The sequence below is a fragment of the Chrysochloris asiatica genome, unplaced genomic scaffold, assembly GCF_000296735.1.
Source record: "Chrysochloris asiatica unplaced genomic scaffold, ChrAsi1.0 scaffold00313, whole genome shotgun sequence".
In the NCBI taxonomy this organism is placed as follows: Eukaryota; Metazoa; Chordata; class Mammalia; order Afrosoricida; family Chrysochloridae; genus Chrysochloris; species Chrysochloris asiatica.
Genome location: NW_006408831.1, coordinates 1,616,809 through 1,631,435, shown reverse-complemented (window position 1 = coordinate 1,631,435; position 14,627 = coordinate 1,616,809). Strand labels below are relative to the sequence as shown.

Here is a 14,627-nt window from a genome sequence, read left to right as displayed (position 1 = left end):
ACTTTTAATCTGTTTCTGTCTCTGTGTGTGAGATGCGTCTCTTGCACACAGCATATTGAAGGATCTTGTTAGTTTATACTTTCTTTTCTCTGGAAATGCAACCTTCTAAGTGGGGTTGCTGTAGCTCTGCATTCCAAGGTCTGCAGGGGGCGGAGGCACTCGCCAGCGTGGGCGCAGAAGCGGGAGCCGCATGCAGGCAGGCAAAAGCTTAAAACGCCTGTAATTCCTCAGCAATTTGATCTTTTAAAAAAACGAGTTCAGAATGTTGAAATATAAGATCTTATGATTGTTCAAAGGCTGTCTGTCTGCTAGACAGAGGTTTTCTATGTGCGATTCTGCCCCTTTTCCCCGGAGCCCTACCTGAGCTGCCTGGTCCAGGAAGCGCCCCCCTCAGTCCACCCCATTATCTTTTAATTTAATTTTTCTGTGACACTTTTGAAGCCCCCCTCATATTTTTATCACATCCTTCGTTAAAAAAAAACAAAAACTCTCAATTTCTCTCCGCTGCCCCCAGAACAAATCCAAAATTAAATTGTTACTGATCTCCCCTTTGCATATTTCTCCATCAACATTTTTTGCACACCCTTTCTTAACACGATTTCAGTTGCATTAATGCATTTTGATTTTCTAAACGTCCCAAAGCTTTTATTCTCTGGGCCTCTGCACACGACATACTTTTCAATCCTTCCACCCTTCTTCAACTAGCTAGTTCCTACTCATCGTAAAGACTGAGTCAGAAATCATCTTCTCTGAGCCAGACTTCCTCATGCTCCCTGGCGTTAGTGGCCTCCTTTAATAGAACACATATGCTTTGGAATCACTGTCTGGATCACTATGTCTGTCTATATTTTCTATTCCAAAATAGCACCTGGGATACAGAGGGTACTCAGTAGTTATTTTAGGAATAAGTGACTAGAAGTCATGACTTGGGAGGATCACACACAGGTTGCAGTAAGTCTGTTAGCATCAATTCCAAGACTAATTTCCCAGTGAGTCGTCAGGCACCTTGCTCTGAATTTTTGAAGTGAACCTAATTCAAACCGAGCCCTAGAGGCTGTGTTTCATATTTGTTTCTCCTACACCCAGGGCAAGGCAGGCATTTTAATAATTGTCTCCTGAACACCTGCTCTGATTGGAAAGTATACCAAGTGTTTTACCAGTCTTCTAAAAGATCCCAGGGCTGTGAGCTGATGCTGAGGCTGACCTAATGGTATGATCAACCTGGAGAGGCTCTGACATCCTTTCTTGCAGATGGTGTAACCAGAAATAACCACAAAGCCACTCAGCATTGACTGCAAAACCCATATCCTACTAAACTACTGTTTACTATTGGGGAATGAGGTTTACAAGTTTGTAACTTATTTCATGAGGGCACGTAAGAGATAAGTTGCCTTGCCAAGGTCTTTGTAAAATACTTTTCAATTTTTATTTTATAAATTGAAGTTCTGCATGTGCAACTTACTTCTGTGGGTTATCTGAAGCCTATGTTAAGAAATAGGAGAGTAAAATTTGGGGGCTATAACACATTACATAAATAAGCCACCTCTAAGCAAAGCATCAGGAGTATGATGGCACTAGAGGATAAGCACTAGACTGTTAACCACAAGGTTGATGGTTCGAGCCCACCAGTTGTTCTGTGGAAGAAAGATAAGGCTTTCTACTCCCACAAAGATTTACAGCCTTGGAAACCATAGGGTAGCTATGAGTCAGATTCAATTAAAAAGCACTTAACAACAGCCAAATAATAATCTAATGGTAACATTGCAGATACCAAAGAAAGCTGAAAGAAGAAGCATTCAAGAGTGAATATTAATATATGGTTCATCGAAAGAGAGGAACTGAGAGCTGGTGGCCAGGAGGCAGACTTGCAGAATGCACCCTTTGGTGGTGTAAATTATTATATGTGCCTGAGTGTTTAAAAAAAAAGCTAAAATGAATAGAGATAAATACTGCTAACTGATGTTACATGGAGGGGATGGTAGCCATTGTAATGAAACAAAGTTTATGATTCATTGCATGTAAAATTCATAATCTGCCCTGTAAGTTTTTCCTCAATTCACAATAAACACTTTAGAAAAAAAAAAAAAAAAAAGGTTAAGAAGTGCCTGGACAAAAATACCCTACAAAGCAGGCCAGACAAGCTAGAGGGGAAAATTGTATCAGACCCATGAGGAGACCTCTGACTTCGGCTGGTCACTGAGGACTGTGGGTCATAGCAGGTGTAATCATTTGAAGCTTCCCCTTCCCTTGCCCCCACCACAACAGGAAGAACTAAAAAGCAGTTCCATGTCTGCCAGCAAATACTCCCTTGTGTTCCAATTCATACTGAACTTGTTGGTATCTATACAGTAAGACAAGGAGCTCTGGTAGCATAGTGGTTACGAAATGGGCTGCGAACCACAAGGTCAGCAGTTCGAAACTACCAGCTGTTCCATGGGAGAAAGATGAGGCTTTCTGCTCCCATAAAGATTTACAGCCTCGGAAACCCTGTAGGGGTTGTTATGAGTCGGAACTGACTCCACAGCACATAACAACAAATACAGCAAGACATTACACAAGGGAAAAAAATCATGAATGTTGGTAGAAAAATATTCACACAATAAATTTTTTCTATGCAGTGGAGCTGGCATAATTTCATTTGCATTGTTATTGTTAGGTACTGTCAAGCTGGTTCCGACTTACAGTGGTGTAAAGCGCTGGACCAAAAAGCTTGGTTTGAACCGCAATGGAGGTGGCTCAAACTCACCAGCCACACCTCAGAAACCCCAAACAGGGTCATTATGAGTTGGAACTGACTCAACAGCACAGCAAAACAAAACACTACCTGGTCCTGTGTTATTAGGAGACAGCAGGAGGAATGTTTCTGTCCCTGGGAAGATGTGACGTAAAAATAATTGACTATAATCAGTTGGATCCCACAGAATGGTGAATTCTTAGTCGTGTTATATAATAAACTCTAGTAAGTTAAGGAAGAGTCTTGTGAAATTCATTAAAGCTATCCCAACTTGGCTAGCTAGAGTCAGCAGCTAGATAGATTTGGGGAGCACTGTCTCTCTCTGGCTGTCCCAAGGTGCCTTAGAAGTTGAAGTCACTGTGTTCCTTCTCTTCTTGCTGGAGCTACTTTCACAATCATCATTCTGCCCTAAATTTACTCCTGGTAAGCTCTGGAATTTCCTCAGAGAATCTTTCAATAAAGGAAGTCGATGCTTGAATTTTTTCTTCAGTTCCCCCAGCTTGAGAAGAATAAAGTCCTTGACAACTTCAATCTTTTCTCCATTGATAAGAATGTTGTTTATTGGTCCAGTGGTGAGCATTTTTGTTTTCTTTACATTGAGATGTGATCCATACCAAAGGCTGTGCTCTTTGATCTTCATCAGTAAATGTTTTAAGTCCTCTTCATTTTCAGCAAGCAAGGTTGTGTCATCTGCATATCACAGGTTGTTAATGAGTCTTCCTCCAATCCTGATGCCATGTTTTTCTTCATAGAACCCAGCTTCTCGGATGATTTGCTCAGCATACAGGTTGAATAAGTATGGTGAAAGAATACAAGCTTGTTGCACACCTTTCTTAATTTTAAAACGTTCAGTGTTCCCATGTTCTGTTCCAACAACTGCTTCTTGGTCCAGGTACAGATTCCACATGAATACAATTAAGTGTTCCGGAATACTCATACTTCACAATGTTGTCCATAGCTTGTCATGATACACACAATCGAAAGCATTTGTGTAGTCAATAAAGCACAGGTAAACATCTTTCTGATATTCTCTGCTTTCTGCCAAGCAAAGCTTTACTCTCATGGGATATCAAAGAGATTGTCTGATGATTTCTTCATTCCATTGGGTCACCTCTCTTTGGAATGGGCACAGATATGGATCTCTTCCAATCAGTCGGCCAGATAGTTGTCTTCCAAATTTCTTGGCATAGATGAGTGAGTGCCTCCTGTAAGTTGTCAAAAATGAAATGGAACGCATAAACATCAACCACAGTGGTATTAACTGAGCTTCCTTGTAGGCGCAAGAATATTATCCTATTACATACAGCGTTGTACCTCATGACTGATCTGGATATGTTCTTTCTGACAATGAAGGCAACACCATTCCTCTTCAATTTGTCATTCCCGGCATAGTAAATCATGTGGTTGTCAGATTCAAAATGGCCAATACCAGTCTATTTCAGCTCAGAAATGCCTAAGATATTGATGTTTATGAGATCCATATCTGTGCCCATTCTAAAGGTAATACAGAAATTGCTACGATCATACACTGACAGAGAACTTCCAGAGGTTCAAGCTGGATTCAGAAGAGGCTGTGGAACGGGGGATATAATTATTGATGTCCAATGGATCTTGGCAGAAAGCAGAGAATATCAGAAAGATGTTTACCTGTGCTTTCATGACTACACAAATGCTTTCGATTGTGTGTATCATGACAAGCTATGGACAACATTGTGAAGTATGAGTATTCTGGAGCACTTAATTGTATTCATGCGGAATCTGTACCTGGACCAAGAAGCAGTTGTTCGAACAGAACATGGGAACACTGAATGTTTTAAAATTTAGAAAGGTGTGCAACAAGGTTGTTATTCTTTCACCATACTTATTCAACCTGTATGCTGAGCAAATCATCCGAGAAGCTGGGTTCTATGAAGAAAAACATGGCATCAGGATTGGAGGAAGACTCATTAACAACCTGTGATATGCAGATGATACAACCTTGCTTGCTGAAAATGAAGAGGACTTAAAACATTTACTGATGAAGATCAAAGAGCACAGCCTTTGGTATGGATTACACCTCAATGTAAAGAAAACAAAAATGCTCACCACTGGACCAATAAACAACATTCTTATCAATGGAGAAAAGATTGAAGTTGTCAAGGACTTCATTCTTCTTGGATCAACTATCAACACTCATGGAAGCAGTAATCAAGAAATCAAATGATGTATAGCATTAGGCAAATCTGCTGCACAGGAACTTTTAAAAGTGTTGAAGAGCAAAGATGTCAGCTGAGGATTAAGGTTCGCCTGACCCAAGCTATGGTATTTTCAATAACCTCATATGCATGCAAAAGCTGGACAGTGAATAAAGAAGACCATAGAAGAATTGATGCTTTTGAGTTATGGTGTTGGAGAATATTGAAAATATCATGGGTTGGCAAAAGAACCAACAGATCTGTGTTGGAAGACGTGCAGCCAAAGTGTTCCTTGGAAGCCAAGATGGCCAAACCTCATCTCTCATACTTTGGACATATTGTCAGGCGGGACCAATCGTTGGAGAAAAATATCATTCTTGGTAAGGTGGAGGGACAGAGAAAAAGAGGAAGACCTCCAGCAAGATGGATTGGCAAAGTGGCAGCATCAATGGGCTCAGCATGGCAACAATTGTTAGGTTGGCCCAGGACCTGGCAGTTTTTCGTTCTATTTGTACATAGGGTCTCTATGAGTTGGTACCAACTTGATGGCACCTAACGACAACAAATTCATGTGCAGATGTCACTTCTCCCCTTGAGTCATATGTTTTTGGTCAAAATGATTTAAAATGTGTCCTTTCTATCTGCTAAGTACATTGTGCAGAAATCATTAGACAGTATAGTGCTGAGATTTTCCTTGGATAGGCTATTTGACTGTTGTTAGTTGTCATCAGGTCAGTTTCCAGTCATGAACTCCTGATGTAGAACAGATCGAAGAGCAGCCCGGTCCTGTTCTGTGTCATCTTCATGATCAATGGTATCTCTGAGCCCACTGTTCGGCTGTTGTGTCAATCCACCTCACTGAGGGCTTCCCTTGTTTTTGCTGACTCTCTACTTTACCAAACATGATATAGTTTTCTAGGCATTTTGCTTTTTTTGTTGTTGTTAGGTGCCATGGTATTGGTACTAACAGTGACCCTAGGCACAAAAGAAGGAAATACTACCAATTCTTGTACCAACCTCAATTGTTATGCTTGGGCCCATTGCTGCTGCCATTGTGCCAGTCCATTTCTTTGGGGGTCTTCATCTTTTTCTCTGACCCTCTACTTTGCCAAGCATGATGTCCTTCTCCAAGGACTGGTCCCTCCTGATAATATGCCCATGGTATGAGATACAAAGTCTGGCCATTCTAGCTTCTAAGGAGTGTTTTGGCTGTACTTCCAAAACAGATTTGTTTGTTCTTCTGGCAGTCCATGGTACTTTTAATATTCTCCTCCAACACCATAACTCAAATATATTAATTCTTCTAGGTTCTTTCTTATCCACTATCCAGCTTTCATATGCATATGAGGCTACTGAAAATACCATGACATGGATCAGACGCTCCTTAGTCCTCAAAGTGACATCTTTGCTCAATACTTTAAAGAGATCTTTTGTAGCAGATTTACCTACTGCAATATATCTTTGATTTCTTGACTGCTACTTTCCTGAGTGCTGATGGTGAATTCTAGCAAAATGTAATCTCTGACATCAAACTTTTCTCCATTTATCACGATGTTATTTATTGGTCCAGTTAAGATGATTTCTGTTTTCTTTTTATTGAGGTGTAACCCATACTGAAGGCCCTGGTTTTTGATCTTCAGCAGTAAGTAATTTTAGTCCCCTTCGCTTTCAGCAGGCAAGGTTGCATATAGCTGGTTGTTAATTAGTCTTCTTCCAAGCCTAATGCCAATCTCTTCTTCATTAAATCCAGTTCCTTAGATTATCTGCTCAACATGCAGATTGAATAAGTATGGTGAAAGAATATAACCATGGCACACATCTTTCCCAATTTTAAACCATTCAGTGTACCCGTGTTCTGTTGGAATGACTGACTTTTGGTCTGTGTACAGGTTCTTCATGAGCACAATTAGCGTTCAGAATACTCATTCTCTGCAACGTTGCCCATAGCTGGTCTTGATCCACAGTTGAAAGCCTTGGATTCTACTAATAGTGTGTCCAAAGTAAGCAAGACAAAGTTTTGCCATCCTCGCTACTATGGAATTTTGCCATATTTTACTAGATAATATATAAGAGAAAAGTAAAAGAATTCATTTCTTCACTCCAGTCACTGTGTATTTGTGTGACATCTATATATCATTTTCCAAGAGAAAAACGGTCATAAAAATTAAGGTTCAAAATAAAATGAAATACAGACAAAATTATAACAATAAGAAAAGGGAATGAAAAGAACAAAGCTGAGCCATGTCAAATGTGTAGTTACAAAGAGAAACTCTTACATGCTGCTGGGGGAGGGATCTGCACCCAATCCTGTTGTGTTGATTCCAGGTCATACAACAAAGTATGATTCCTTACATGGTTTCTAAGGCTATAATCTTTACAGAAGCAGACGGTAACTTCTTTCTCACAGAAAACAACTGTTGGTCAAATTGCCAACCTTTCAATGAGCAGTTGAGGGCTTAACTCTACATCATCAGGGATCCTCTGGTGGGAGAACAGACAGGCGTGAGCTGGCAGTACTTGGTAAAATGTCCTTGTAGATAGTGATTCTGCAACTGAGGATACATGTCAAAGCCTATCTTACAAACATGTCCATGTGGGAACTCACATAAGAATATTAATTTCTGCTTTATTTGTGGTATAGGTGTGTTGTGTGTGTGTGTGTGGGGAGGGGGGGATTAGGGTCCAACCAAACATGAATATTAAGAAAAAAAGCACATTTATGATTTAGACTAAGATGAATGATACATGTTGCCTTTCTAAAATGCTTCTTTTGTAATCATTTCTATTTTCTCACATAAAAATTATTTTCTCAACAGATTCCTACTAAACTTACCAGATATTTTACTTCACATTAAAAAAAAGTCAATTTCACCTGAATTTCCCTCAAGATTTTATCTAAATAAATAAAGAGAAAAAAAATAAAGATTTTACTATAATTTATGTAATTAACTTCTGGAATGATAAAGGAACAATACCAAATATCCAAGAGACAAAGTGAAAGTGTATCATGACCTTAAGCACAGCATGCTAGGCTGTAAAAGCATTTGAAATCAAATAAATGAAAAGACTTTTGTAAAAGGCCAATGCTACCCATCAAACCTTGCGTGTGGCAGCGTGCCTCCCATTCTAGGCCTGACAGAGCATCAGGACCACGAGCAGAGAACAGTGGAGCCGCGCACTCCAAGTTGAGGTAAATACGAACATGTTAAAAAATACACTTAACTTCAAAAGGCAAGGAAGGAGTTTTAAAAGGTGCCAGTAGGTGAATTATGAGTGTTCTCTTTGAGTTCCACTTGAAGTAGAAAAACAAAACAAAAACAAAAACATGTTTCCTGTAACTGCTTCCCAATGGTTCAATGACAATAAAGCACCAAGTCTAAGAGGATGCTGGAGTTCTTCTAGAGGGACAAGAAAAAATGTAACTTCTTGAACTTTTTCAATCTAGAAAGAGAGGGAGAGAAAGTGATAGAGATAAAAATAGAAAGAGAGAACGATAGATACAGAGGTAGAAAGAAGGGAACAAAAACTAATTTTCCAGGCAGGGAAATACTTATAAAACCTTTTATGTCAAAGTTAGGCTTTCACAATATAATGCACTAATGCAAAATCCAGTAGCACCTGTAAGATTTAAGTAAATGCTGCCATCAGTTAAATGCTTTTAAATATCTATAAGAGACTTAAAAAATAAAGAAAGAAAAAAGATAAAGTACATTCTCCAGAGAACAACAAATGTATTTCAAAATAAAAACTGTATTTTTGTTTTCTTTTTTTTTTTTTCCATTTTTTTTTGTACAAGAATTCATGGTTATCATCATTTTGTACACAATGGGTCAATCTCTGCTCTCCTCCTCTGTGGCATTTCAAGTCCACATGGTCAGGCTATACTCCCCATTATTTTCTGATAAATATATTACCACAGTTTGATCTAAATATAGATACATTATATAATACTTGTCTCTGGGAAAATCAAATTTCAAGATTCAAACTTTTATTGATATAATACAGAAATGGAGAAAACTACAGTAGGCACACAACCTATTTATGACTTGCAGATGACGGTTTCTAGACACTCTCCTACTGTAAATTAATGGTGAAAATGGCCTTAAAGAGAAGGTGTTACTTATACATGCACCTGTGTCTACCTCATCCCATGTACTGTGCATGTCTGATGACAATCTGGGAATTAAAAGGTGCAGCCCTCAAGAAATCGTTAAGTCACTAAAAAAAGAAACAATTAGCCTCTATTGGACAAGGAAAAAAACTCACAAAATTTCCAATTTTAAATTTCATATCAGTAGGAAAATATTAAAAAATAATTTTCTGTATATACATATGAGTATATGTATATATTGAACTACATGTATGTCTTATATATCAATACAACCCAAGTGGAGACATTTGGGTGAGTTATTTTCCTGTTAAATGACATCTATGCCAAAATTTAAAAATATTTTATTATCTCATTAAAATAAATCACTTACCATTTTCAACAGCTTATACTGTTTTCAAAATTTTCTTTAAACTCTTCATAACTAAATTTCCTGGCCCCTAGTGTTAAATACCCTATTTAAATTAAAATCTGGTGCTCTATGTTATTCAGAAACTGATGGATAAAATCACATCTACTTCAAAATTCCATCAATCAAATAAATTTTTATTACCTGATTTATCAGAGAAATAGGCTCAACTCTGAGCATGTGTACCTAAATTATTCTCCCTACTATAATAAATAGGTGAGAAATTGTCCTAAAGTAGCTGGAGGTCACTTACATGATGTCATAGCACAGATAATACATGAAGACTGAGCATCAGAGAGAAACTTTTCAGAGATACCTGAAAATCCACCTTAGAAACTAACTTTAGAAACAAACCATTTATTTTTCACTCGAATATAAATTAATATGTATGTATTTACCTACATACACATACCTATAAAATAAAACTGTCTAGTGTTGATAGTTGTTTGTGAGTGAAAAAAATGGTTACAAATGGATTCATTAATTTCGTACTTAACAATTCAACCATTTTGGGGTACAAACAAAAGGAAGTCAGTGTATTTGTAGACTCCATAGAGTCCGACACTCAAGCATACACTTTAGGAAAGAACCCTCCTCAACATCACAGGCATTGTACAGCAAGAATATATGTACTCTGATGCAATTCCTATTCCATAAACACACTAGATAGCACTTGGCTTACTGGTAAAATAGCTTCTTAAAAGAAATATATAAAGAAATGCATGTTTGCTAAAAGTCTTTGAAAATTACATCAAAACAACATTAAAACCTGCTCACTCAGAAGAGCCTACTGAATTAAATTCCTGTTATGAAATGCCTAGTTAACAGTTCATAATATTGCCTTGTGAGGGTTGGATACAGATGTGGTAGGTGTGAAGACCCAGGCAGAGTACACGTCTCCAGCTCTATCTGCCATGGTCACAATTTAGACACAGTCCTCAGATTGGCTGTTTGATGTAAATGGATCCCCTTGAAAATAGCTATACACCTTAAAATGATCTATAATAAACAGTTCCCCAGTAACCATTAGTATTCTTAAATTGAAATGCATTGATCATTCAGAAAAGATTTCTTGCAAAATATATAAATAAATGTAACTGCATATTCTGAAATATACTCAGCATTGCTAGGCCAGACCGCCGAAGACGGGCTGCTGTAGTTCAGTTCTATGTGTCAAATTTATTAGAAATTTAAAAAGAAAAATTTTCGAGGGACTCAGCTGCCTTCATTAGTTGGCTTTAAAATGTGTAATAAAATGGGAGACAGTATCTTCTCTCATAAATACATGGAATCAGTATGGAAAACTAAACTATACAGTGGGCAAGATTAGAGGACACCAGAGTGTAGCAGAGTGGTCAGCAGAGTGAAACATCTCCCAGTATAAAAAAAGGGTAGAGCTCTATGCACGCATTTGTAGTATGTTTCCGCTAAAGACGCAGCTCTCTGTCACTCCTGGCAAGAATTAATTGGTAATGGCACTGCTGTTCAGCAGTGCAAAAATATCCTGAGAAATTATCCAGATTACAACAAAAGACAGGGCTTTCGTCACTAAGTTTTTGCACAAAACACAGCTCTAGATATCGTAAATAAATTAATTTAAAAAGCAGATAACCTTCACTGTGTTGAACACAATAAGGGGACGGGACCCAGACATTGTTGATTCTCCCATTGGCTAATATCAGAAAAAAAAAGATTGCATTAAATGTCTATTTAGAACTTTCTAGTTAACTATGGCCAATAATATACAAGGAGGTAATTTGTAGTTCAAGTTTTTCATCTCTTTTCCCCCCAACTAGCTATAAGCAGAATTCTAAATTTTACACTGAAATATACAATTCCAATTTTCAAAAGATCCTCCTCCTGGAGGAGTCATATTCAATTTCTTTGTGCACTCTTGATACAGAGCCCAAACAGTCCTGTGAAGAGAGACAATGTATCTTTCAATCTATTGGCACTGAAATTTCACTTTCCTTAGCTGCATTCTAGAAGCTTGGCCAAGTTATCTCGTAATTCTGTTAGTTCAAATATCTTTCCATCAAGAATTTCTAAAAGTGTCTTCAGGTTATTGCGAAAAGCTTCTTGTTCGTTCTGACTTTTCTCCAGTCGCTGCTCTAAGTCAGACAGTTGTCCTTCCAGGTCTTTGTTCCGAATTTCTACTTCCTTTAGAAACAAAAGTGTTAACAGAAAGGTCAGTTTATCACTTAGAACACAATACCACTTTCTGTAATTGTAATTATTCATACGAGGGCAGTCAATGAAGTGTGACAATTAGGACGAGCTTTCAGATTTGGCCAACTGAGAAATCCATATAGGTTTACTGACTGGTTTGTGCGCGCATATCCATCGAGCCACCTCACAAACGATTCCCTGCTTACTCCATACTTCAAACAGCAAGACAGGATTGAAGATCCATTTTGTGGATAACCTACATCTCATTTCTATTTTTGCCCAACTCTTTTTCCTAATGCACAATGGTTAGCAATATCAGGTAAAAACAGGAAGAAAAAAGAGATAAATTACTTTTTTTCCCCCTCTATCTGAAGGGGCAAACCTGGAGAAAGGTTTTCTGAAGACAAATCTCTAAAACGAAGTTTTGGAGTTTCAACAAAATGGGCTAGGCAGACTACCCAGACCCTCTACAACAAAGACACAAGAGACCAAATGAAACAGATTATGATGATAATCCTGAAACCTTGTACTTCAGAGGAAAGGGCAGAGAAGTAGATCAAATGCTGACTAGGAGAAGAAGCAGAACAAAGGTGGCAAGCAGGGAAATAGATGGAATGTATGAATCATAGTCTGCCTGACCCAGTGTGGCCATTTTAAAGGCTTGCAAACAGCATTCCAGCAGGGCAGCAACCTGATAATTGGCTCTGCTCACCCACGACTGTAAAGCATCCAGACTGGTGGCTGGTGACCATAAAGCAACCATGCCCACACTGCCCAGCCACACTTACACCTTCTGCAGCCACACCCAGTGGGTGAGAGTCATCACATGCTCCCAGCACTACCTGGTAGACAACAGATGGTGATCAACCCTCCTTCAACTGAACTACACAAACATTAAAAAGAGAATCATGCACACCCTCCGCTCTTCTATCACACCAACCAGGAGACAAGTGATGCGCAGTTAAGAACACATAAGCAAAATAAGGAGTCCTGGTGTGGGGCTATAGGATAATGCACTGGACCAGAAGGTCAGTGTGAACTGAAACATCATGGCGGTGGGTCAAACTCATTAGCTGTTCCTTGGAAATCCTATACAGGGTTGCGATAAGTCAGAACCAACTTGCCAGCACTTAACAAGAACAACAATATGCATTAAAAAATCATCAAATTAATTACAAACAACACAACACCACAATGTCTCAGAAACAACAAAAAAGTTCAGTTCCAAAGGAAGCAAGAGACAGTGTGTCAAACAAGTGACCAAAATACAGCGACCCAAAATCTTACTGAATAATAAATTATACTGGAACTACCTGGTAAGGACTTCAAGATATGCAGATACCTTAAATGGACAGAAAGAAAGATGGAGGAGATTGCAAAAAAAATCAAGGAAAATAGATGAAACTCCAGAAATTTCAGGAAAACACTAGACAAAATAAACAGGCAAAATAAGTGAAAAATTAGAAACCACACAAACACAGCAACCAGAAACCCAGAAGATTAATACCAAGATTTCAGAAGCAGGTAAGTACACTGAAAAGGCAAAGGAGTAGAAATTAACCAAAGAAAGATATAATAAGTGAGACTGAAGAAAAACCTCTCAATGCTAATCTTGTTGTTGTTGTTGTTGTTAAGTGCCATCGAGTCGGGTCCGACCCATAGCGACCCTGTACAGGGTTTCCGAGGGTGTAAATCTTTACGGGAGTAGAAAGCCTCATCAATGCTAATCTACTAGAGAATAAATAAAAGTTTTTTTTATTTATTTAAAAAAAGGAGAATGACTAACAAAACAAAGTCTAAGAATTACATGGTACACCATCAAGAGGGATAACACATGTGTGGTAGAAATTCCAGAACAGGAAGGGATTAAACCAAAACAAAACAAAACCTACTGAGAAAATTATTTTAGATTTATTGGAAGAAAACGTCTCTGATATTGTTAAAGGCAACAAGAGGTACATTAAAGAAGCTCAATGAACTCCACACAGGACAGGCCCTGAGAGAAAATCAACAAGACATATCATAGTCAAACTTTTCAAAACTAACTGCAAGGGAAGAATCCTGAAAGCAGCTGAGGAAAAACAAAGCGTTACCTTACAAAGGAGAGCCAATAAGACGAAACTTTGATTTCTTGGCAGAAACCAAGTAGGCAATAAGGCAATGGGATGACATATATAAAACTCTGAAAGAAAAAAAAACCCTGCCAACCAAAAATAACATGCTGTTAGATACTGTTATGCCATGAAGGACATAACAATGAGAAAGTAACTCAACAAAGATATAGAAGAAACAGAAACAAGTGTAAATTGCTACAATTTGATGAAGCTGACCGATACTTATGGATGAAGTAGCTCAAAATACTATGATATGAAGGGAAGGAGTCTTCATATCAAGGACCAAACATATCCCCTCTGTACACAGGGTTGATAGAGATGAGCACCTTAGACACTGGCTACCTAAAATGGGGGGGACTATAAAGGCATAAAGTGACTGGCTTGCAAGTTTCAAGAGGGAGTTTAGTTTCAGAGTGTGTGGGGGAAGGTAGAACCCCCCACTGAATAGTTTTTCATCTTGTCTAGACAGAACTGGTGAAAGGAGATGAGGATAAGATTCTTATGATTCAATAGTGAGTAACTGTTATTCTGACTAATTAAGATGGCCATAACCGTAAAGGTGGAAAGTCTATAACATAAAGGGAGAAGCAGTTAATTGGAAGACATCCATATTTGTGCCCATTTCAAAGAGAGGTGACCAAATGGAATCAGGAAATCATTGGACAATATCTTTGGTATCCCATGTGAGTAAAGTTTTGCTAAAGGTAATACAGAAACAGCTACAATCATACATTGATAGAGAACTTCCAGAGGTTCAAGCTGGATTCAGAAGAGGCCATGCATGCAATGAGGGATATCATTGCTGATGTCTGAAGGATATTGGCTGAAAGCAGAGAATATCAGAAAGATGTTTACCTGTGCTTTATTGACTATGCAAAGGCTTTTGACTGTGTGTATCATGACAAGCTATGGACAACAT

At 38.3% G+C, this 14,627-nt stretch overlaps 1 protein-coding gene across 3 annotated transcripts in view; it reads right to left on the bottom strand.

Moving 5' to 3' along the window:
• Window positions 1–9,200: 9,200 nt before the first annotated feature.
• The window catches only part of HOMER1 (homer homolog 1 (Drosophila)), a 152,433-nt gene continuing 147,006 nt past the window's right edge, over window positions 9,201–14,627 (bottom strand). For 2 of the 3 annotated variants that reach the window (XM_006875186.1, XM_006875185.1), the window contains exon 6: window positions 9,201–11,585. In XM_006875186.1, coding sequence (XP_006875248.1) covers window positions 11,579–11,585 — 7 coding nt within the window. In that variant the 3' untranslated portion in view covers window positions 9,201–11,578. The remainder of the gene's footprint in view (window positions 11,586–14,627) is intronic. The other variant, XM_006875184.1, reaches the window with a different exon arrangement.